Raw genomic sequence first — 26,493 nt, forward strand, 5'->3', positions numbered from 1 at the left:
TACACAAGACTAAATAAAATTTTAAAAAAGACAAACTGTGGCAATAACTGAATAGGCACGACTAATCGTGTTAATTGGTGACTCCCAGTCACCTTGGTGAAATTCTAATAAAAGCCTAAATGTTTGTTATGGTGTTGATGAGACCATGCATGTTGGGTTAGTCACTAGTTATTTAAGAAAAATACATATTTGGAAAACCATCAACACAGAAATGTTTTAACATCACTGTAGAGAGACATTAACTTAATATGGCGTGATGAATGGTTTGGGTGAGAGACGCACTCTGGCTTTCGCATGCCATTATACACTAAAGTACGCGTGTTTTGTTACAGGGGGAATCCAAAACAAGCGGAGTATTAATTCTGACATTATGAATCATTCGCAAACGGTTTAAACACCGCCCGCTTGGACTACCTTGATCACTACATCGAGCCTCCTCTTTGTCCCGGCGGAAACACCGCGATATCACGTGATTCGACTCTTTTACTTCCCCAAAGTGTAAATACTAGCGACCGCAGGGCTGTGTTAACTTAACTTACAAAGCGAGTCATGGGCGAAATACTGCGTTAAACTATTGCTATTACAACAACATACAACACTGTAAAGTTCGTACGAAGCTACACAGCTGTGGGAAGTGGAGAAAACCCGAACTGAAGAAGCTTCAAGGTAAAGACGTGCTCACTGCAAGCTGTTTTTCCACGTAATTTTGGACATGGAGAAGTGATACTGATACAGTCAACTCTCTTTCTCTTCCCTTTGTGTGCGCGTGTGTGTGTGCGCGCGCCGTGCACCAGGGTTTGTGAGCTGTGTGGGAATGGGTTACATTCCTTGCTGGTCCAAATGGACAATAAAGGGAGCGACGAGGTGGAAACATTGAAGACAAAGTTCTTGTCTGTGTGGCACAATGTGAAGTACAGTAAGTAATTTGCTTGAGGCCAGTACACACAGAAACACTCAGCCCTGCCACCCAAGTTTAGTCCTCTGTGTCCACTTTGTTTTTAATGCTTTCATGCATCACTGCTATTTCGATCTGTCTATATAGCCCACAATCTTATTTTCTTAATTTTAATAAGGTTATCTTAATTGAAATGTAGGTAACAGAATCTGCTTTTTTGGCCAAGTATGTGTACACGTACAGGGATCTGGGTTTTTGGTTGTTCTCAATGTACATACAGTTCCAAGAACTACTTCTACAAAGATAGAAATAGACATAGAGCTAAAAACTGAGACAACAGCTGAGATACATATAAATAAAGCTAGAGCTATTGTGTATATAGTAGCAGACCTAGGTGAAGGTGAATGAATGTACATAAAAAGCAACAACATACACCGTCTACATACAAGTAAAAGACAATATAGAAGAGACCAACAACATGTACTGTGGACACGAGACTTCACAAAGCACCAGAATCCAATGAGACAAGAACCTACTGCTGTTGAGTCAGCCCTTAAAATAGTTCTTTGTCATTCTGTCCACTCCGCTTTGTATGTATTCTGTCAGCTCACTAAGACTTAAGTTTCATCTCACCTAAAAACATGTTTTTTCACACCTTTTATGTAACAGGAAGTAAAGAAAAACAGAATACTGTAGTAGGCAGGAATCTGGGGGCTGACATTGAATTGAATGATGGGTGTGCTTTTAACTTTCAACTAAACTATGGCATACTTCTTTTTATTGTGTATCTTAGGTTGGGCTCTGAAATCAAAGACCTCATTCAGCAGAAACTCCCCAGTGCTTCTCCTCGGAAAATGTTACCATTTTAAGGCTGAAGGTATGGCGCACACGCATAAACACATACTGCACTGCACTTTTCTTCACTGCTGCTATGTATTATTCTTTAATATGCTGCTTGGTTTTTAACTGTGTTTTATTTAATATAGGCTTTTAGGTTATTTGTTACTATTTATTCATAAGGTCTTTTTTAGCTAATATTATTTATTCTGTACGCTGCTGCACCTGGGAAACAAATTTCATTCCTTCATGTTTTTAACACGTTTTGAATGACAATAAACTGAACTCAACTGAACATACGACTACAATTAAAATACACACTGAAACATGCATTCAGGTGCAAAGGTTTGACAGACCAACATATCCAGGTATACTGTGATAGCCATATGGAGTCTGATGAGGACATAAACACACAAAGGACTAGGGGTTGACAATGGGGACACGTGTTAATTGGGCCGATATTTGGCATTTTGCTGATTATCTGTATCTGTATTTTATTTTAATGATCACTGATCAAATTAATTAAAACGTGCAAAGAAAGTGTCAACATGGGAGGAACTTTTACTTTGTAAAATCTTAGGGACCTTTTTTTTTTTAATGTTTTATTCACATTTTCATTTGCCATTATTTTAACAAAATGCATGGAAGTGCTGTATTTGATGTTGACAGTTCAGTTTCAATTAAACATTTTGACAAATATTTTCACTGTTATTGTAAATGCATCTCAATTACAAATATGTGTTTTCGGTCGCATTAAGTACTAACAATCGGTGTCAGTATCGGCCCTGAAAAACCAATATCAGTTGACCCCTACGAAGGACTCTACTCTGTTGCTTATATTTCATTTTAAGGACCACAAGTAATGACAATAAAGCAGTGTAGCTATCACCAGTAATAACTTGTAGTCATGCAGACCATAAACTAGGAATTCATTTTCTCAGTCGTCAGGAGTAACTACCTTTCACAAATATTTAGATAGTAAAAGAGTGCAAAGATATTTTACTTGTGTCATTATGTTTTTAAGAGCTTGTTACTGCCCTTTCTCAGAAAATAAAATTGCCCGCTATGAATTTATCTGGCTTGAGATGAGCCACAAGGATATACACCAGACCCAAAAACAGAAATAGCAATAGGAATCTTAGAATGAATAATACATAATTAGCTTAAGAAAGCAGACGTTTCATCTTAACAGGACACAATATGAAAAACTGTAAATCATGGATTTACATGTTTGTGTCTCAGATGATGACAGTGTTACAGAAGCCTGCTACGAAGCTTCCGATGAGGACTTTGTCATGGGGAACGTGGAGGCTTTCCGCAAGGATTTTGCATCCCGGTTGTGGCTCACCTACAGGGAGGAGTTCCCTCCTCTGCCCGGCTCTACCCTGACCTCCGACTGCGGCTGGGGCTGCATGCTGAGAGCCGGGCAGATGATGCTGGCTCAGGCACTTATTCTGCACTTCCTGGGCAGAGGTGAGTGGAATGATGGAAACCACACCTGAGTTACAGTAAAAGAAACCCTTGTAGTGATCCAACAAAGTGTTGACGAAAAAATGCAGTAAGAAAAGTTTGACTCTTGTCAGTCTAAAATCACAGCTGAAGCATGTGGTAGTCTGAAGAGATGGTTCCAAACCACAAAGACACATTTGAGAGTTGATGATGATGATGATCAATAAGATAGGAGAGAGTACAACAGAGGAGAGACTACAACAGATGTTTCAAACAAGTCTCAAGGCTTAACCTACAAGTCTCAAGCAAGTCCCAAGTTACTGAAGTCAGAATCAAGCAAATCAAGTTGAGCCTCTGCTATAAGTCAAGCAAGTCACAAAAAAGTCATGAAATTCTCAATTATCTGGTCAAATGTTAGCTAAAAAGACACTTTCACATGACTTTCTTTGTGGGTTTTGTAGTGACAAATGAAGTTGGCTGTTGTGGTGGGTCGTGTTACTGATTTTTGAGCTTGCAGACTTTAATTTTTTTTTACTTTTGGTCAAGCCCCCTCCATGATAGCTGCCTCATGTGTGGACTTCTGCTGGTACACCATGTCCAAGCAGGTTGCCAGGTTTGCACACGTGGCACTATAAACCAACCAACCATGTTTCATGTTTCTGACTTGAGTGAAGTTACTCAAACCCCTCACCTCTGGAATACAAAATCTATTTCTTCTTCACAAAATTCTGTTCATTTTTTCAAATGTATATTAATATCTCTAATTTTCTCATGAAGCGCCAGATTGTTTAAATATTTATTTTAGAAGAGGAATGACTTTGGTTAAACTGCTCATGACTTGACAGCATATTTAACAACTGCCGAGGGGGTCACACACACAAACATTGCCTTGTTTGGAACCCCTGCTTTAAAGGTTAGAGAGCGGGGGCTTGTGCCTGGAAAGTCTCTGATCTGAGTCCTCAGACTAGTGTGGAAATTTTGGTTGTGAAAAGTGAAAATAAACTTTCTTATTTAACAGCAACTGTTAAAGTGTGTGTGACAAAGAGGGGTGCTGCCACTATGGTAGATATCCAGAGACTGCTTTGACTCGACCTGCAGCTCCCAGGTGTTCATCTTTGAAACTGTACATAAATATGGAGATAGGCATTGATGTTATCAACAAAATTCTTAATTTAATGATAGGGATTTAAATGGGACAATTTATCCAGCTTGTAAGTGACAGTAGGCAAAGATGTGAGCAACATAAACATGTGATATGTCCTAGATATAAAGAACGTGTACCTGTAAATTAACCTACTGGTCAGTGTTGGTAATTTTGGAACACAATGGTGCTATATTATGTCCAAGTTTCTTTATTTCATTTCAGTTCAGTATCTTTTTTTCTAAGCAGGAGGCCAGACATGTAGACAGTTTTGAGAGTTTCCTAATGCTCAACCTCAAAAGTGAAAGTTTAATTGAATTGATGCAAGGCATTTAAAATGAGTGAATTCCTCATATCTTTGTCAGATCTATTGTCTCTGAAGTGTCCTAGACTTTACTGGTCCACATAATGAGATGACTGCCAGTTTAATGCAGCCATTTAGAAAACAATATTTAAAACTTGTTCTTCTGTCAAATCTAAAATATGTCACTAATGAAATATTTCTCTATAAAATAACTAATGGCCACTTAAGGATATTTATTGATCAATTTCACTTTGATTCACTTTGGATCAAGGTCATTTGGTTAATGCCTTAGACTCTACTCTTGCCCATTTTATAGCAGCGGCCACTCCCTTTCTCTACGCCCTCAGCTCCCACCCTGTTTGTAAGGCTAAGGCACCGTTAAAGTGAAATACTGGGACACTCAAACTTGTAATTGAACGGAGTGACACCTATTCTGTCACTGAAGCACATGTGCTTCTGTCTGTTTAAGGCAAAAAATCTTAAATTTCACAAGTTCTGAAAGAGTTTTGTTCTCAGTGGTGATGCTCTAAATAGAGCGTTGATGTGTCAAATGATGAGGTTCAGAAAGCCTTATAGATATCTGGTCAAATAGATGCCTTTAATTGATTTCAAGGTTTTGAAAACCTTGAAAAACATCTGTTTGGGTTTTGTCATGTGCCAGTTGTTCTGATCCTGTCCTTTTAATTTCCTTCAGTATTTTTTTTAATCTCATCTCTTGAAGAATTTAAGTTTTGGTGTTTTTTTTTTTAAATTGGCAGTCACTTTTACAAATTTGATCAGTTGTTAAATGGAGATTCGTATTACAGTGTGTATTCAACTCAAACTTATAAAAGACTCTGTGGTCTTGGTGATTTCTGGCTCTACACCTCATCACCTAACATAAATATTCCAAAATTTTGAAGGTAAACCTTTTAAATTATCACACTGAAATTCGTATTCACAGAAATAAAGGACATTGATATTCCCATGTACCATTAGGGGCTGCTTGTGATTTTTCAAGAGGGGAGGGGACGGTGCAAAATGTGGGAGGCATGTCAGTTTAATTTTCTAAGTACTGGGGAGCAACCTATGTTTCCAACTGTAGCTTAGGGGACATACAACTTTAAATAATGCTATTTTAAATTTTTTTTAAATACCATCCGATCCTTAAAACCTGCTGCGGGATTTAAAATGCATGTTTATTTTTAAAATTGCCACATTTGCACCTTTTTTTTCTTCTTAAATTTGGAAACTGTAAAAACAGAAATTATTGTTGGATTTTCAAAATTCCAACAGTCCTTCAACACACTGTGTGTGACCAATGCTTCTGTCAAAAAACAAAAACCAAGTCCAAGCTTAAAATAGCGTTTTTCATCTCAATCACTTATTTTACGTCTCATTTAAAATCTTAAAATAATCCATTTGTCCTAGCTAGATCCCGTAAAAGACAATTCTGCACTCCTGAAACAAAGACAATAGTGGAAAAAAAGCTTATTTTTCAACTACAGGATTATGTTTGCAACTTTTAACTTTTAAACATCAAAGGGTAAGTTTTTTAAAATCATGTGTGTGCATGCGTGCATGCCACAGCCACCACCCTCCTCTGATAAATAAAGAACAGTCCCTTAGTGGTTCAAAAGGTTCTTAGGCCTTATAATGACTTTTAGTGTTACTTTTTCTATGATCTCTAAAGTTTATTGTAGCTCTATTTGTTTAATATATGATTCATTCTGCCACAGACTGGACCTGGTCGCAGGCGCTGGCGCTCCAGCCTTTAGACACAGAGACGTGGACTACCACTGCAGCAAAGCGTCTTGTGGCCTCTCTGGAGGCCTCTCTGCAAGGTTCCCCCAGGCCCTCTGATCATGGGACACCACCCATGCAACCGGCCCAGTCCCAGGGATCTGCAGAGGAGGCAGATGCACATTTAAAAGAGATGTACCACCGAACTCTGGTGTCTTGGTTTGGGGACAGCCCCTCGTCTCAGTTGGGCCTCCACAGGCTGGTCCGCATGGGCCTGACGATGGGGAAACAGGCAGGGGACTGGTATGGGCCTGCTGTGGTAGCACACATTCTCAGGTATGTCTAAAAAGTTAGATTTAAGAGTATATATTATTTTAAACATTGTGTGTCACAGGTCACGTCCCACCCCACTTCTAGCTTGAACCGAATTATGACTTACTTCTGTATAGGGCACATTAATAACAAGTATTTGTGTTAACTGATTAATACACAGAATAGGTTTTTTAGGCATTCATATTGATTTGAGCTTAGTTCTATATATGAAATCTCATTAAAAATACTGATATTAAAAAAAGTCCCATTAATTTAGCGAGAATTTTAGTCTATAAAGAGGAAAAATGTAGCAAAATATTGGATTAAATAAATAAAAACAAAATGTTTACATATTTTTGACCTTTATTTTGATTATAAAGGTCCAATGTGTAGGATTTAATGGCATTTAGTGGTGAGGTTTCAGATCTAAAACTTCTCCTGTTAGCTAAACGTGATGGAGAACTACGATTGCTAATGCGTAAACCCAAATGGCCCTTTCTAGACCCAGTGTTTGGTTTGTCTGTTCTGGGCTACTATACATAGAAACAATATGGCAGACTCTGTAGAAGAAGACCTGCTCTATATCATGGATGTATTATAAACAACTAATTCTAATATAATGAAAACACAATGATTCTTATTTTAGGTGATGATAATCTAATGAAAACTTATTATGGATATTATATACAATTTCTGCCAATAGATGGCCCTAAATCCTATACACTAAGCCTATAAGTGTAAAAAAACATTTATACTTTCTGATAATACTTAGAACCAGCAGGGTTTTTGTAATTCCCTGTTGAACTAGAAGTGTAATCATTACACTTATTTTATGTATGTAAATTAAGCTTTAATCCGTGCGTATATACATGGCACTGAATGTGTTTGTGCAATATATTGGAACGCTCAAGTGTATAAATAAGCTTGCAGATAAATGGAAAAAAAAGCACATGGACTAGCATATGCTGTATAGCAGACCAAATTTCCAGCATCTCACTTGTTCAAATAAACTGTGGTAAAAATATCTTTGAACAAACACACTGATCTGACACTAGTTAACCCATTATAAACTCAGCAATACTACCAGGGTTCCCACTGTCACAAAAAAAAAACATTTTTTCAGGCCTGGAAAAGTCATGGAATTAGTAAAAGTCAGTGGAAGTTATGAAATTTAAGAGACATTATGAAATTTTGGCATGTGTAATTAAACTGTAACATGAATGTTGCCTAGATAACTGTGTAACGTAACATTTTCTTAAATTTGTTTTCTGTTGTTTACCTGCGTTATATCTCTCTCTTTATGGATGCAAACCATGAAATTATGTTTGAATAAATTTTGAACCTGAAATGTCAGAAAACACTGGGCAAGTGGGACAAGGAAAAAAAAGTGTTGCAATGGGTCCTTGACAAGTCATGGAAAAGTTTTGAAATTTCGCACATGAATATGTGTGGGAACCACATATCATAGTTTTAAAGTTTAAGGTTATATGCATTCTGTAGCCCTGATGTTTGCTTAGCAGAAACACTGCATGTAAACATTTAAAACCGCTCACTCTCTCTGTCTCCTGTCTCTCCCTCTGCTCTGTCTCTCTCTTAGGAAAGCTGTCGAGGAGGCGATGGACCCTGGCTTGGCGGGTATAACTGCTTATGTCTCCCAGGACTGCACAGGTATGAAAGATGAGCCTGCTGTTGATAAAAACAGGATACTGGGCACAACGCCCAAACTGACCCTTCTTCTTCCACCATCGCTCTTTGCTGCTGGGAGACTATGGAGCCGCTTAGAGGGGTGACAGGAGACTCACTGTGTCTATTCCCCAACAAATACATCCACTCCAAATCTATAACGGCCCACTCCAACCTCTTGTTAACCCCAATAACTCGGGTTTTGATTCATGTTTGTCTTCTGGATAGCCAGAGTGGAAGATAGGTGGTGTGAGAGCAAGTGTCTCGGTGTCTTATGAGCTTGAGTTAGTGAGACACAGAGAGAATATGGGAAGGAATTGTGTGCTTCTGACATCAAGACTGTCTTTACATAATGGAATTAATCAGATGTCAATCAAATAAAATTAATTGTCAACATTTATTTTTAAATCAGTCATTACTATTATTATTATTGATGAACCTATTATTATTATTGTTGAACAGACTGGCTGATTGAATGGCTGATAAATCGACAGACATGGAAACCGACAAATGACCTTTGTGTTATTGATCCTCCATAGTGTACAGTGCTGATGTCATAGATAGCCACAGGGCACCGAGAGGAGGGCAGACCCCTGCTGAGAGATCAGACGCCCCGCCTTCTCCACAGAGCGGCCAACCAGTGTCCGCCTCCACCCTGTCAGACAGCCGAGCCGTCATCATCCTCATCCCCGTGAGGCTGGGAGGGGAAAAGACAAACCCTGACTACTTTAACTTTGCAAAGGTGAGAGACACATGAAGGTATGTTAGGGAGAGTCTGCAGAACTCTCTTTGGGTCAGATAGATCTTTTGGTGTTTGATGCCTAGGGCTGGGTAAATATGATTAGGGGTCAACCGATATTGGTTTTTCAGGGTCAATACCAATACCTATTATTAGTAGTCAATGAGACCGATGACCGATATTTTATTTTATACAACAAACTCCAACACAAAACTTTAAAAGCCATTAGCAAATGTTGAATCAAAGAGACTTTCAACATCACATACAGCAAGTTCCCCAGCAACTTTTTTCTAAAGTCCAGCGAAAATTTAAATTAAAAATGAATAAAAATAGCTCCCTGAGGTTTTGCAAAGTAAAAGTTCTTCCCCTTGTGACACTTTCTTCACACCTATTAATTGATGAATTTCATGAGTGATCATTTAAATAAAATGTTAATACAGATAATCGGCAAAATGCCAAATATCGGCCCCGATAATTGGCCAAAACGATAATCTGTAAACCCCTAATTATGATACCAGTACCCTTAAAGTGATACAGATTCCAATAGAGTATTTATTTTGATACCATTTTTTTATACTTCATTCCATAACAGTCATGTGAATAGAAGCACTATGTTGCTCAAAAAGCCACCTGATGCCACAGACGTGTAGTACGGCCATACTTTGAAATATTTTGCTGTTCCCCTTCACCAAACCGCATACTGTAAGGGTTGTAGCAGTCTTTTTTTTTCGAAATCTGAGTACAAAAAGGATCAAATGCAGGTATTGTTTGAATGAAGAAGTTTTGCTACTACATTGAACTAGATCATTGCGGTCGATACCTTAAAGGTATTGAGTACTAATACCCAGCCATATCAATCACAAGGTTTTACACATTCACTCAAAGGGGTAAATTAAGGGTAATTATTATAGTGTACATAGCAAGTAGTCACTGTAGGGATTGCTAAGTTTCACTTATGTCATAAAAATATAGTATTTGGAAACAGAATGAAAGTATTTAGGCTCCCAGTCAGATGTATTGTGTATTTCTCTGTCCCTCTCTGCATTTAGAGCATCCTGAGTCTGGACTACTGCATCGGCATCATCGGAGGGAAGCCCAAACAGGCCTGCTACTTTGTAGGATTTCAAGGTTAGTGTTAGCGTAATGCAAAACAGAGAAAGACACACAGAGAGAGGCTGGTGTGAATAACAGATTATTTTGCATAATATACCCTTCTTATGTGAAGAGACAAAGTAAGTTAATGTATTCCTGTTTGCGTGAGGAAAACGGAGAGGAGTGGAGATGGAAGCAAGTGAAGCAGGGCTTACTTTATTCTCTCTGACCCATCAAAGCCTCGCCCATTTATCACAAGTAAACCTCCCAAGTTGTGAGCAGTAATTGATTTCCATAGGAGGCATGCATTAAATTTCATCCGGGCCCCAAAGTGAGCCACTCTTCATCACCTTCAGGAGCCAGGAGGAACCTTCAGTTGTACATCTTGGCAGTCAATATTTACGCATTTACATTTTACCAATTTGAAATACAGTGGTGGATGATGTCTAAATGACAAGCAATACATTCTCCCTGCCAAGGCGCGGCTCAGCACAGCATTTATCATATGCAAATGGTCGAATATAATTGCGTGTTTGTAAAAGTAATTCCCCCACACAAAAATTAAATGACAACCTCTTTTTTTGTGTGGGTGTAAAGAATGCGCTTGTACAAACGCATCTGATTATGCAGAATTTAATCCACCCTGGTGGATATTAAAAAGCAACAACCTTCTGGGAGGCATATTTGACGCACACAAGCCTAACAGTAGGCCAAGCGGGTGACTTTGAGCTACTCTGCATAGAAATTGGAGAGAAGCGCGTTTTTGTAATAATCCGATGTTTTTGAATAACTTGTCTTTTGTTTTGTCCTTGCAGATGACAGCTTGATTTACATGGACCCTCATTACTGTCAGTCTTTTGTGGATGTCAGCACCAGCGATTTCCCTCTCCAGGTAATGTGAAATTACACAGACGAGCTGACTGGGGCCCCAGTAATGTGAATTTAATAGTTTCTGTTAGTACTTAAGGGTATGAATCTTAAAGCAGCCCTCAGCCCAATTACCGAGTCCCTATCTGCTGATTTATTTGCTGCTCAGAAGTGTGAAGCTGCCACTTAAGAGAAATACGGCAAATACCGGATCAGGTACCACGAGCCTGAATATTTCAGCACCCATACATAAAAATCAGCACATAGCACTGTGTAGCAACTTTGTTTTATGCTTTTGCATGCAGTGGTATACAATGTGACAACACACCAGAGTTGTAAATTTATGGATGCCGTGACAGCAGATAAATAGGATTTCATTCATCAAATGATGCAGAATACATCTTATTCGCTGTTGACGCTGCCACGGAGTGTATGTATGCCCCGCAGTTGTTACACATCATCTGGCCCTTCAGCTTGATGAATATTTTCGGATGTATTTTGTCTCTTTTTTCATCTAGTCGTATCATTGCCCCTCACCAAAGAAGATGCCTTTCAGCAAGATGGACCCAAGCTGCACCATAGGTTTCTACTCGAGAAGTGCACAAGACTATGAGAGAATCAACCAAGAGCTGTCTAAGGTAGGGAACAGTACTGCCTTAACAAGGCCTCTGCCAACATTTTACAATTATTATTATTATTATTATTATCATCACAATGCTGTATTAATTCCATTTTGTGCCCTGCAAAAGTGTGGTCTGTGTGACACAAACTGACCAGTAGGTGGCACCATTTAGCCATGAATCTGTTCCTACTTTGCTTCACCAGCCAGTCAACATGTTGGGTAGATGGTGCAAACCAGTCTTCCCTCCCTAAACGAATCATACCCTTTGCTTATAAGAAATCATATTAAAATTAATAAACTGTTATTTCTAAGAGAGCTCAATTAAGGTGTGATAAGACACCCTCTTGTTAGGTTAAAGTGATGACATTCAAACTATTACGAAGTGCACAGTATGGTGTAACACTATCACTCCTGAGAAACACACCGGCGTGTTGTCGTTCCAGGTGCTGCAGCCATCAGCGAGGGAGAAATACCCCGCGTTCACTTTCGTGCAAGGTCATGGCAGAGATTACAACCTGCCTGCAGGCCTGACCCCGGAGAAGAGAGAATGGCCCTTCATCCGTGACCCGCGGAGGACTGTCACCACTGCCGGGGACTTTGTGCTGCTTTGACGGCGCCATTTAAAAGACTACTGACAGCCATGGAAACTTCTTCTGTTAATGAATCAAACAATTTGATATCCAAAGCCTCGCTTATGAGCCTGAAGGTGATGGAATGTTGTTTTTTTTAAATGACAGTAATGTAGTCTATGCGTCCTGGCAAACTTTGTTGCTGAGCAATATTTGCCAATATTCATTCAATAACTGGTTGGACTTGTATTTGTTGCCTGGTAATGTGGACTTACTTAACATTTTGTCAGGACATTTCTTTGGTGCTCTGCTTAATTTAATTACCTAAATTGTTTTATATTGTCATCTAAAGAAGAGGAGCATTAAGGGTAACCCTGTTCATTTAGCACCATTATTTGTGATTTCATGGACTTGGGACAAGCTGTCAATAGAGACTACATCAATATGTCATATTTTTGAAGATTTGGTGTAGTTGTTTTTTGCACCTCAGATTATGTTGAAGGAGTCTCAACGGAATTTGCTTACAGTGATCGCAAGGTCCAGTTCAACACTCACGTCAATGTGCTTTCAAGGCCAACAGTGTCATAGAGTGTCATAGCAACCATGACTAGCATCAGTGTAGGGAGCTTTTAAAATCTTTTCACCTACAGCATTTAGACAGTTTGATGTGTTAGATTTATGCTTAGAATAGTATTACAAAGCCTTAATTGATATGGGCCAAGGGCTCTCTGCAGATTGAGCCAAATAACTTTTCCAAATTTTTCTGCCAAAAACATGTCATCAAACAAGATGAATTCTTCACCCGTCTGAAACAACTTGACAACAGAAGCATGCAGGACACTTTCTTCACAATTTTGCCAACATTTCTTTGCATTCACGTAAGGCAAATTTCTCTCTTGGAGCAATGATAGATATAATGGTGTTGTATGATTATACGATTGTTTGCTTGCCTTGTGTGCTTTTGAGTGGTATTAATTCTGACTGAGTTATGCATCACAGTGCAATGTGACCAGCGGGGATAGGAGAGTTTGCCAAAGGGATAACACCAGACGCTATATCTCACGAAACACTATGTGTTATGAATAACCCTTTAGGATAGAATTGTTAAGATGTAGAAGTATTCACTGTATTTGTCTATCGCAAACTGAAGCCAAGATATAAAAAACACTCCTATGTCAGATTCAGAGAATTACTACATTTAGTATAGTTGAATATATTTGTTGTAAACCACATAAAAAAATCTGAGACTACATCAGCCCTTAAAATTAACATTATTATTTGTATATATTGTGTGCAATTAACAATTTTGGCCAATTATCTCACAACATTTTCAAACATTTCATGTTATGCTCCCTTGTATTTTTTCTTTCTAGTCTCCAGCAGTGAGTGATCTTTTGCTGTTTTTACAAAACACCTTTACATGTGCTACACCTTAACAAACTAGACTTGAAAAGTACGCTAGAACACGCGAGGTTACAAAACTTGATCATGCACTTTAAATTAACACTTCATAAACACTCTAGTATTCAAACTGTTGATTTTTTTTCATGTGCTTTCTACATTACAACACCTGCATGTCTGCATAAATTAACAAAACGTGATAAAATGTAAAATGACTTTTTAACAATGACAAGGGGAAAAAAGGTGGAATAAAGTAAAAATATTAGAATTTCTCAATCAGTTTGTGGTTTTTGGGTCCACTTGGAAGAATTTGACTCTAGTAGTCTTAAAAAAAATTGTTTGCTTCATTTTCAGTGCTAGATACAAACCTCAGTGATGTGTTGAAATGTATTCAATCCCTTTTTCTCGCGGTCAAATGTAGTAGATTAAAACTAATCGTACGTGCTAACCATCTCTACAGCCCATTAACCAGGGACCGGAAAAAATGTGACCCAGTGACACTGGCGGCGATTGTGTTCCTCTGCGGAGGAAAAGAAAATATCCGTGTGTGCAAAGCTCTGTTACCATGGATAATCTGTGTGTTGCCCCCTTAGTTTGAGCTATGCCGGACTGTTTTCCCGTTCAATACAAATTCTTGTATTATGATGAGCCTCGCTTTTTAAAGGAGGGAACTGTCCCTTCTGTGAGGGAGCCAGGGCAAGGGTGAGGATGGATGGACAGACAGGAAGAAGAATCCCTCGTCTGTTCTCCACCATGGAAAAGCAATGGCAAAACACATAAAGGCATCATTTAGATCCCTATGTCTGATCGTGTCGTCTTCTTTTTTTTTTTTTTTTTTTTTTAATGGATGTCCATACGGCTGTGTGGACAGAGCGGGAACATCAAGAATTCAGGAGCAAAGGACCAGCGGCATTCTCCAAATTTGGAAGATGGAAGGGTTGAATGGGCAGGAGGGAGGCGTGGGGGGGATGCACTTGGGGATTTTTGCGAGAAACATGAAAGAGCATTTGTGCTGGGGGGCAAACAGCGCTCTGAGGGTTGACTGTGTTCTCCATGTATTTACAGGGGATGTATGAATATTTGATTAATGAGTCACAGGCTCAAGGGAAATGCAATAAGCGAGCGGTGGCTTTTCAAAGCAAGCCGATCACACACGCACATACACACAGACACATACACCCCGCTCCTTCCCGTTTAACACAGCTGCCTAAAGTGTCATTGACATTGCAGATTCCTGAAAATCTAATCTGCAGCCGCGCAAATTCCTCACAAAGAGGGGGTCCATGAGAGTCATTCCTCTGTTCCACAGAGGGATTCGTGGGGGGGGGGGGGGGCATGTAAAGACCCTGAGACGCCCAATAAAGATTTTATTTTGGTGTCATCCACAGCGGGAAATGGCTTGTGGCATGCAGCCCTTCGAGGGATCAACAGGGAAAGAAGATCAAGTAAGACCTTGTGATATCTTAAGATCATACCTGTGTCAGGGATAAAACCCTGATTAGGTTTAGTTGCAAAGGCTTCACTGAGACAAGGAGATCTTTGGGACTTAATCCATAAACTAAAGCTGTGATCTAAGAGCAGATGGGTGAATCTTGGTATCAAGATAAGCTATTAAAGGTTGCAAGATGTCAAAATATTACAGAAAATGTGAGGGGAACTGGGTACAGAAGAATATATATATTCTATCACCCTCAGTCATTCATCTGTTAACAACTTCAAAGTCTTGATAAATCTCTGAAAACACGTCTTCAAAGTTAAACTTTTGGTTATAACTGGATAAACAAGAACAATGCTGCTCTTTCAATATAAATGCATGTAATACAAGATCGCATAAAACTTTCAAAGGCAATGTATAACAAAATGATCTGCCTATTCTAGATGAACTCTAGAATCTAGAAGTAAACTATGAAAACCATTATAAATGATTTATTTCTCACATTATTTGATATTTTGGTCAGCTCTGCAATGATGAATGCTGGATAACATGGATGTTGATGTTGTCCTGTGTCAAGTCTCTACTTCATTATGTGACAAGACAATACATGCACAATAGTGTGCACTGGGGCCCACTAATAACTTCCTTACACCATTGACATATTGTCAGTACTGAGTGGGGTTTCTCAACCCTTCTTGGTCTCATGCACACAATGTCAACACATAAAACAAAGGTCTTTTCCATTAAAATATGAACAAATTTGTGTCATTTAGCTGTGCTGAAAAAGACCATACACCACAAAGTGTAGCTTCCATTCCCTCTAACCCCGTTGGTTCTCAGGATCTCCTCTGGCCAACATCAGACCATGATGGATGACACTGAGAACATCCAGGAGAATTAGATTTAACAAAAAAGGGAATGACACAGGGGGAAATGTAATATGCACAGTCTGTGTACGTGTGTGTGACGCTGCGTGGATGTGAAAGAGCTAAAAAGTGATGTGTCCGGCCTTTTCCATTCATGAGCAGTGTGTAAATTTATATGGATGAGTGTGTAGTTTACACATGTACGTCTTGTGTGTAAGTCATTCTAAATCTTAGGTGTCACACTCCCTCCCTGTCTTCACACCAGGTGCAGGGGTGCTAGATTTATACCCAGTAGCCCTTGCCTACCCTTGTGGAATGCCATGCATCTTCAAACAGGTACTTCACTTTGAAATCTCATCTCGGCGTGATATCTCTAGGCGGCTAAATATATCCGGCTCCTGGATCCCGCAGCCGTCGGAGCGTAAATACCGCCTGTGCTGCATCAGACTGCATTCAGAGTCTCAAGTCTGTCCACGCAACTGTCCACTTGTCTCCACCCGTCTCCTTCTACCAACTCATCCCCCATCTATCCCGTTCACAGGAGCTCCTGGAGAAGTGCTGAGGCACTGCATGCCTCACACATCTCTTCTGGGCTGAAGCCAGAAAGATGTCATGATGCTGTGATTAATCAGCGCCACACAGGACAGGAGCTTTTAGGGTGCTCCACCACGTGAACATGACCCACAGCACACATTAGGTCAAAGGTTCTCCTGCATTATTCACCCTTGGAATCAAACAGCAGAAACATAGTTTTTAGAACTCCAATTGTTTTTAAACTGCTCTTCTTGTATCGTATACTTTTTGGTATCACCAGTGCAGACTCATACGATGCATTCACTCTTCCAAATAAACATAGCAACTGTGGCGCCGTTCGGCCTGGGCATCTGAGGCTTCAGCCCCGAATGTTTTATGCACGGCCCAGTCTCTAAATATATGTAGGCTAAATATGTATGTTTCAAAATTAAGAACAGGCCTAATAAAAAAGAGTACTGGATCTAATAATCTCTCACTCATCTCTTACTTTAAAACCCTCAAAAATAATATGATATTGTTGATGAAAATTGCCATTTTAACTATTTTTGAAAAGTAAATAAAGTTTTAATGACAGCAGTTGCAAAGTATTCTGTTTCTACTACTAATATTAATTACTAAAAACCACAAAAATTTTGCATGATAAATGTGGAAAGTTAAAAAAAAAAGTTTTCCAGGGTAAATAAGATACCAGACTGCTAAAAAAAAGACAACATCAAAACAGAGCTTGTTCATTAAAAAAAATTCCCAAAGGAGGATCCCCCCCTTAATCCCCAACACAGATCTGGGCTTAGCCCCCAATGTCCTTCAAATACTAGAAACGTCCCTGCATGGCAGCAAATAATATGTATTCATTTGATGAACCAAGTACTCATCAAGACTTAGCAATAAGTTATTGACTTTCAATGGATTGATTTTGCTGGTAAAAGGTTGCTTTATTGTTTTAAAAAATAACTACTTTAAGGATTCCAAACTGCATTTTAAAGCTAAAAAGATTACTTAATTTGGCTTCAGAGGCATATGAAACATTTGCAGTGAAACAGTGTTTTAATTTGATTGATTTATGTGTGACTTTGCATATCATTAATGGAAAATCATTGTTAATAGTATCGTTAGTAAATTCAAACATACTACCCAGACTTTGCTGGTGTGTTATCTTAAAATTTGTGGCACTAGCTCACAAGGTTCTTGAATTGGATAAGTTTAGAAAATGGATGGGCTTTTGTACCTACACAAACCTCAAAAAGGCCAACAGAGGGTTTCACTGGTTCTATTCTTATAGTTTAGATATGAAACATTTGAATATGACAACTCCCTGGTCCTAAATCAACAGCTTTACTAAAAGAAGGCAAGCTACTTTGAAAAAGAAACTTTAAAAACTTGCTGTCACCAGGGAGGAGATCACTTTAGGTTTAAAAAAGTGTTGAATCAATCAATTACAATTAATTTTGACATAATTCTCTGAGGTCACAGCACCTAAAATAAAAAGAAGTTAGTGTAAACCATTACTACTTGAATTAAAATCATGAACTTGTCAGGACACGGTCAGTGGGGACATTTTGTTATGTCACTCTTTTTCATTTAGATTTAATATGGAGAGGTAAAATAAATGTACTGTGTGGCATGATAAATCAGTATGAAAGTTTCCTCTGTGTTTTACTTTACTTAAATAATGCAGCAAAATACTTAAGATGAGGTTGAATGTGTTTTTCACTGTAATGGTTTTGCATCAGAGTCTTCTTCTCTTAGTGCTGAGAGGAGTGTGCCATGGCAGAGGCCCAAAGCAAAGCTCCTCACCTTGTGTTGGCTAACCTCGCCCGCCTGTGACAACAAGAAGGGCACTGGAGTTAACATTTAGATAACGGATGTGTGTGCCGCTTTCAATTTCCATTCGTGGTGACAGGGGAATCTTAGGAGCACATCACGGGTTGTGTATGCGTGTGTGTGTGTGTTTGTGTGTGTGTACTGGGGGCGGGGGCACTCCTGTGTTTCCTGCATCTCAGGGGTGATGTGGAGGAACGCCGAAATTCCTCATTCTGCTGTCCTCTGAGGCATGGCCGGCCCTCTGTCAGCTTTTACTAACCAGATGCATCCGAAACGGGCGCCGAGGCTGAAGGCAGGGGATATTGCCTGCTGTGTAGCTGTCGACTTGTTTCTTATTGCATGCCTGTGTTGAGCAGGGTGGCAAGTGTGTTGTGTGCGTGTCTGTGTGTGTGTGTGTGTGTGTGTGAACAGGAGGGTGGAGGTTAGGAGGGTGTCAGCCTGTCTGTGTGTGTGTAAATGTGTGTGGCAGGACATGCTATGAATTTAGGAGGGTGTATCATCTACCACACACACACACACACAGACACACACACACACCATAAGTCTTCTCTGTACCTGACTGTTGGATTGTGAGTAGCATCCGTCTCTGCGATGCCGTGGCCTGTAAGTTTTGTTCAATGACTGCCTAATGACAATGAGTCTGCGTGTGTGATTGTAAATGAGTGTATGTGTGTGAAAGAGATAAATCAAGAGAGAAAAAACTGAGAGAAACCCTGTAAGTCTTTTTCTTATGGGCTTTTTTTCTCTTTTTGTGTGTGTGCTTTTGTGTGTGTGTGTGTGTGTGTGTGTGTGTGTGAGAGAGAGGTATCTTCCATCCTGTAGATTTGTGCCTATGTGTGATACTTTGCAATCTCATCTCCATCTAAAACTCCTGCAGGCCCTGTGCACCATTATCACGCAGTTGCAATAAAACCCACAGTAATTAAAGGGGATCTGGCTGTAATTGCCTCAGTGAATCAACTTAATCAGCACCTGTGCTCACAGTCAACCTAATGGTGCAATCTAACCTTTTAATACCCCAGAAATTAGAATTGTAAAAAATTATACACCTGATAATCATTCTGTATTTTGAAACTCTTGAGTGGACAATGAGTGGACCATTGTCCAAGGCAAATATTAAAGCTGCAGTCTGCTGAGTGTGCAGATCAGAGAGAGAGAGAGAGAGCGAGCGAGCGAGAGAGAGAGAGAGAGAGAGAGAGAGAGAGAGAGAGAGAGAGAGAGATGCCAAGATGCTGATATGCCATGACTAAGTGTTTACATTGGAACTGAAATGATTGGTTGCCTAATCGAATAGTTGTGATCTAAAAGCAGTAGTTTTTAAGTACTTTTTTAAAGATTTACTGGTTGTACTAATCTATGATAGTAAAGTGAATATATTTGGGGTTTCAAAAGAAAAAAGCAGTTTAAATAATAAACGAAAATATGACATTTTTTACTATATTATGGATCAGGAGATGAAAGAAAATAATTGTATAATGAAAACATTCGAATAATTCGCAGCCCTAGTTCATATGATGATAGTCAATGCCAAAAAGTTGGACTCTTTTTTTGGTTCAAAATAAAGTCATTAATTCATTCACTCATTCATTCATTCAAAAAGTTGTATATAGGGAGCGTGAATGAAAAGGTCTTTCTTCAGTTTTTGGACACAGCTTGTATATATGCTTAGCACAAGTGAATTCCACGATCCTGTGAGGGCCACGTCACACCAACCTTTAAATCAGCAAATTGTGGAGGAACAGACAGACTGTGATCAGTCAGTTCAAGCTGTGCCCTTATGTAGAGTTCACCTTTGTTGAACTTTTAAATGCAGATTTTCACCGGTGACAAATTGCAAACCCTCTTGAAGGTGCTGCTCCTCAAGTAATCTCTACAAACAGATTTATGCAGAATATGTAGGCGTCAGGACAAGATTTTGGTATCAGAAGTGTTTGGGGTTTCCCACTGTAGACTATTTGTAGTCTGTGTAACATTGACGAATCATGTTTGAACAGCCTGTAAAAAGTCCTCCGACCCCAACGGCTATGTCTGACTATGAGTGAGCTTTAAATCAGCTTTTTTAATATTTCTCTGCATTCACATGCAGATATCTGTTCACAGAGAAGAGCAATGACTAGCATAAAGAGGAAGTATTTGCCGGGATATTTTCCTGGCTACATGAACCCAAAATACTGGCCCTCATCTTAGATCAGTTTTCAAGAAAATGGAGAGAATTGGAGTCCAAAAGCGAGGACTTGCCATATCAACTGTGTCACAGCATTTGATGTGAGGTAACTCTCCTCTGTTGAAGTATAAACTTTGATAAAAGCCTTGTAGAAGTCCCTACATCACTAAACTGTTAGCACAATCTATTTTGCTATGATGCAGGAATAAATTTCACTGGGCCCATTTTTTGACTGACCAGACACTTAAAAAACACAACTCTAACAGAGCATCTTCACAACAGACATTTTGACTTTTCTAATAGCAAGAAAAGCAAAAGTGGAATGAAAACACTGACGATGGTTTTCCATTGAAGTGTTTTAGTAAGCAATGACAACTAATGAGACTGCATAATGGCAAGTTCCAGGAACTGGAACAGCTACAGTGACTTTAAAGGGCGAACGTCAGCTAAATTAAGAATCCCAAAATGTTCTTTCTGTGCCCTAGAAGAGTTTTTTGGGAAATGAGCCTCTCTCTCTTAAACCAGAGAAGTAAATCTCAACCTTGTGATGTCTTCAAATATAAAGTCTAAAGCTGCTCCATGGTCAATAAATCGGAGCATGATTTTGTTGACCCACAGAATGTTTGTTTTCTTATACTTATACATACTATATATATACACTTACATATATATATATATATATATATATAATAGTATATATATATACCCAAATCAGCTTTATTCTATTGAAGTGTTCTCAGTTCTGAAGCAGATAATGTACCTATATACTCATAACATTTCCCTGGCGGCTCTCAGTGTCATCTAGAACATCTTTCTAAAATGATTGTCTATGGAGCAGATCCAGATCCATGACTAACTTCAGTTTTAGCAACTCTAGTTTTTGGACTTAACAGAGAGACGTGTTCATGTGTACTAATATTTTTGGACTGTCTTAGGGGACCATACAGATGCCGCGTCTATTGCATGCTCATTTTAGTGTATTAATGGAGATGTGCTGCAGACACAGTAACGCCATTGTGACGCAAGCACGCTCCCCGAGCGTCTTTTTTTCAGGGCGCAACGGCTGCACCTTGAGATAAATAGAGTTCAAATTTTGGAACGTAGCAGTGTGCACCGCATGTCATGTGATGACAAACAAAGGAAAGAACCAATCACAGCCGGCTGATATCTTTCCTTTCTTACATGAATATCAGTCTGTAATAAATACGGAGGAGAAGTTGATCATGTTAATGCGGTGGTAACCTGAGCTTTACATCTCTTCCACTGACTATTTTAGACCCAACACACACTAAAGACACAGCTGGAAGAAGATCAGTTCTGCACTCAGGATTTCTATTAAGAGGGCTATGATGCGGTGGGTTATGGTCAAATAGCAACCTTAGACGCAACCTGCCTCTGTGCTCATGAAAGTTGGCAGAGAGTTGACAAAAGAGTAGCACCCAGTGCCCAACCTCGCATTTTCCAAGCGGTTAAAATGACATGGCATGCGAACAGTCATTTAGAGCATAAGACTAACGTGTGAATATTAAAAATGGGCATAGTTCCCCTTTAATGCAACTAATAATGCTATTATTTAGAACAGAGCTTCTTGCCATACATGGTAAAATATGAGGAAAGGGTAATGCCTGCACACTTATTCCATCCTGCCTGGATCTTCATCAGATTTGACCTGGTGAAGATCCAGGCAGGATCGAAACAATGTCTGAAATAAACATGGCGTGGAGTAAGTGTGCAGGGGTTTCTGTTTTCCTCTTGTACGCTGATTTTTGATAGCCTTGCACCTATGTGCATATAACCAGCCTCTTTTAAAATATCTGCTAAGGTAACGTCTGTTGAGCTCCTCTATCCTGAGGCAACTTTCTCATACTTATGGTTATAATGTATACGTGATAACAAATGTTGAAATGGCATTACATCAACCATAGCTTTTAAATTCCCCTGAGGTAGCTTAGTCCTGTTAATTTTACAGTGTTTTTGCACTAAAACTGGCTGTTATTCACTGTGCAAAACATTCATACATACTGAATGTATCTGCAATAAGCCCCGTTTGATTTTGGCCAGGGACCCTGCTGCATGTTATACCATTTTCCTTGTTTTCATGTTTTTTTACGCTGTCAGTATCAAACAAAGAAAAATTCCCCAAATAATTCTTCAAAAATGGGGAAAGTTCATGCATTGGAGTGCCGTGAATCAGCAGATAAGAGGTTTAAAATGGGTCAATGGACTCTGTGTGGCACAACCTATAAGGACCTTGACCTAAAAATAGCCTGTAGGATATGAGAGTTGCAATGGCGTGCAAAAGGGGGTGTGCATGTAGCTTGACAACTGTGTTTTAAAGAAGCAGACATGCAGATTGACCCCTCCTTGTTGTGTGAAAGAGGCATTCCAGTATACACTATTAAACAATACAACAAGACAAAACACAGATAACGACACTGCTAAAATCATGAATAAATTAGTACGCCCATTACTCTCGCACCGCTGGGCCCACGGCCTCATTGAAATATAGGTCTTTTCAACACATATACCTAATATACTAAAAAAGAACATTTAAAATGATTCAGTGGCTTGTGTGAACACATTAATTTTCAGTACTAAAAATATATTTTTAAGCAGGTCTTGGGCCCTACTTCTTTCTTGTGTGTGGAATGCATAATGGATTCCTATGTAATCCATTATGGCTGCTGAGGGAGCGAGAGATAAAGAGTCTCCAGCAGCAGCCACCCGGGGTTGTTCTTCTTTAATAAGCACAGGGATCTGAGAAACGACAGAGAGGCTGTACAAGGTCAATTATCAGACTTTGCCCATCCTCTCGTACTCTTCTCAGATCCCTGTGCTTAGTTAGCCATAATAGCTGTCAGTCATAGCCTGCTGATCTACACGTAAAAACGTCAGGCGCCCAGACGAAGGCTGAACCGATCTATCCAACACCTCTGTCAGTGTACGTTTACTGTTGACTATTTTTCGTCCCCGACTGGCACATAAGGTCGCCACTGTCACAGACAGGCAAATCAGGAGAGCCGACTGTGGTCGACGTTCATTTGTCAGCGCCCTCGTTGAGGAGGATATCTCTTTATGCCTCAAGAATACGTTAAAAATCACTGGGGGGGAGAGGTGGAGATATTAATTTCATGTGTCCAGGTGCTCGCTCAGCGTTGAAAGTTGAAAGGCCCCCCAACCCATCTCAAAGAGTGAGGTGGATTTAATGTACAGGGGTGCTTATGAATACACTTATGTATTCATTTGAGCAATAAATGCCGAGCCGGGTTCCACACAGAAAAACAAACTGCCTAGCTTCCGGCAGCCATTTTAATTAAATGCCATGGATTGTCAAATTTATCGATCCCCCCCGTCCCCTGACACAAGCCTGAAGGATGTCCTGTGCCATTTCCATATCTTTAGCCGCTTCTCCTGCTAATGTGAGGTGAGGGATGGAAGGAGATGGAGGTCTGCTTGGCTAAATTGGGCTTGGCTCTCACGGCGTGGAGCTGAGGGGAGGGAGCGGGGTGTAAGTGGATGTAGATAGGCTAAAGGGGGGGTTGCACATGTCCTGAAGCGATAGCCTCGGTGCTGCAGTGAGGCCTCGCTCTGCCTCTCTCGGAGCAGATCTGTGTACAGATGGGTGTCTGACAGGCCTACAGCTGTTCTCCTAATTGTTCATTAAGTGTTCTATTGATTCCCTTATTTCGAGTACATGTGTCTTTCAGCCGCTGCTCTCCATGTGAAGTGGCAGACACACACGCCACACACACACACACACCTACACACGCATCCTGGCCGGGCGTGAGATGACAGGGCCGGCTGATGCTGAAAATGCGAGCTGCCACTTCTAATCCAGGGTCTGGCTCTCTGTGGGGTCCGGCAGGGGCTGTGAAGCAGCGCCGCGCTTGACGCACTAGGCTTTTATTTTCCAAACTTTTAGCATCAATCAATTAAAGTGCTGGCAGCAGCATGGAAAAATGTTTAATTCCTCGTTAAGCGGCAGCAGCCTCAGATTGCACCTGGCTGATAAGAGAGCTTGTGTGAGTCTATTAGATCCTGATACTCTTGCCTGATTACTCGGGGAGAGTGCAAGCTTTATTTAGGCAGAAAATGATCAAGAAAGATAGGCAGGGACACAAAGCTGGAGAACGAGGTTGAGATTCAACAGCAGCATCATCTCAAAGCAGTTTTTTATCAGTCGCGATCATCTTCTATTGTGCATTATAGCATTCAGGGGGAGCAGCTCTCACCCTGATCCACATTTAATCTGCAAGCAGAGTTGATAAAAAGGCCCGTGCTCTGGCATAAATCCTCTTTGTAAAAAATAGGCTAAGATAAAAAGTTATTTAAATTCCCATAAGGAGTAGATTTATACATGCAGTACCTTGTTCTCTGTAGCCTACCTTTGACAAAGTCATCTATGGCTATCCTACTATATCTACCTGATTCAATAAAAGAACCTAATACAAGGTGGAAAAATGAGACGAAACGTGACGTTACAGCTGCTTCTCTGTGTGAAGCGAGAGCATGCAGAGCACGTACAGAAGGCAATTTGTTTCACTGCTTTTATGAATTTATAGAAAATGCAGAAAATAGAAAGGGTAGTATTGTATGGACTGGTCAGCAGCGCTAAAGGGAGAAAAATCACCAGACAAACTGTAACCATTTCTCTTTTTCCCCCCTTTGTTCTAAGCCTCACAATTTGGCTTTCAAATTGGACTTAGCGCTTCAGTGAGTCAAGTCATATACTCCCAGCCCGGGTGGTCGTCTCCATTTCTTGGGCGCGGAAATTCTGTCGGCCCTCCTGCGTTGAGTGGAGTGATAATGTTCTCTGTAAAACACAATCAGTCACCTCCCTCCTTGCCTTTGTATAAGCCTCGAGGACCCCCAATCAATACTGGCTGGCTGGGTGACTTATCATCGCGGGCTGGCCGCAGAGCTCAACTGAGCTGAGCTGAGCCGAGCGGGGCGGCAGACACTGGGCTGCATCCTGATGCAGACGTGAGGTGAGGGCTGGTGGTGACCTGCCAGCCAGGCAGTGACCAATTTGTTATGAGTCAACATGGGAAGAGATGGGGAAAGATCTCTTGGAGAGGACATACACACTGGGTATTATACCATTTCAGCGCAGAATCCAAGAGACTGTATAAACACCGTAAATGTAATGCCATTTACGAGTAAAAGTGAGTCTTGTCAGAATACTGGAATCAAAAACGTCACCTTGAGATGGATTTACACAGAGCTGACCTTGTCTGTCTGTCTCTGTCTGTCTGTCACATTTTATGTTTTTTTATTGAACAATAGACAAAAATTAAACTTAAAAACTTTTCACATTTTATGCCTTTTTTTCCAACAAATAGTGACCAAACAATGATGTCAGAGACATGTGAAATGGACAATTTAGATAGGCAAAGTTAGTAATTTACTATCCCCCATGAAACAAGAATTCCCAGAATCCCACGAAACACGCATTTCCAGAATCCTAAAAAACTATTTTCAAAAACTAAAGATCTAAATAAATGTACAATTACATTACATTCTAAGGTTGTTTAAGACATGGTCAAATCAACAAAAAGAATGAAAGTCAACGCAACCTAGGACAACAACCCTCACCAGCTATTCTTCAACAGTTTGCCAACACTGCAGCCCATGATTTCAAAATAATTTTACTTTTGTAGTCTATTTAAAGATAGCTAATAGGTCCCACTTAAGAGTTTACATGCTTATTTCTAAGTATTGCTTGCTTAAACGAATACTTACAATTCACACGTTGGCTCAGTGCCATGTGAAGTAGTAACACATCACAACGAGGGGGGGGTCATCCAAACCAAATCCTGATTACGGCCCCCATAAATCTGCGGCCAACCCTGGATTTACAGAGGAATCTTTGCTTTGACTAGTTTAAAGCAATATAACATATATAAACTGAAGAAATGTATATATTATCCATCATCATGGCAGACAATAAAATACAGTTGTTGTTTTTCTCATTGTCCACAAATAGTGTGATTATTTTAAAATTCAGGGGGATTTTGTTTAATAATTATGGTGAATAATA

General features: G+C 39.9%; 1 protein-coding gene across 1 annotated transcript; it reads left to right on the plus strand.

Moving 5' to 3' along the window:
- The first annotated feature begins 513 nt into the window (after nt 1-513).
- On the plus strand, nt 514-13,007 carry atg4c (autophagy related 4C, cysteine peptidase). The gene is made up of 11 exons (XM_042484162.1): nt 514-666; nt 795-916; nt 1,689-1,772; nt 2,975-3,205; nt 6,345-6,684; nt 8,258-8,328; nt 8,883-9,085; nt 10,132-10,210; nt 10,990-11,066; nt 11,560-11,679; nt 12,107-13,007. The coding sequence occupies exons 2-11, from the start codon at nt 841-843 to the stop codon at nt 12,272-12,274; spliced, it is 1,449 nt and encodes a 482-aa protein (XP_042340096.1). The 5' UTR covers nt 514-666; nt 795-840; the 3' UTR covers nt 12,275-13,007.
- Nucleotides 13,008-26,493: the final 13,486 nt, after the last annotated feature.

The sequence above is a fragment of the Plectropomus leopardus genome, chromosome 3, assembly GCF_008729295.1.
Source record: "Plectropomus leopardus isolate mb chromosome 3, YSFRI_Pleo_2.0, whole genome shotgun sequence".
Classification (NCBI taxonomy): Eukaryota; Metazoa; Chordata; class Actinopteri; order Perciformes; family Serranidae; genus Plectropomus; species Plectropomus leopardus.

Excerpts from the sequence above, each read along its gene's own strand:
- atg4c (XM_042484162.1), top strand. The coding sequence starts at position 841 with ATGGACAATAAAGGGAGCGACGAGGTGGAAACATTGAAGACAAAGTTC. Across the intron at positions 8,329-8,882 it reads TGTCTCCCAGGACTGCACAG|TGTACAGTGCTGATGTCATA; the intron begins GTATGAAAGATG and ends GATCCTCCATAG. Across the intron at positions 11,067-11,559 it reads CCAGCGATTTCCCTCTCCAG|TCGTATCATTGCCCCTCACC; the intron begins GTAATGTGAAAT and ends TTTTTCATCTAG.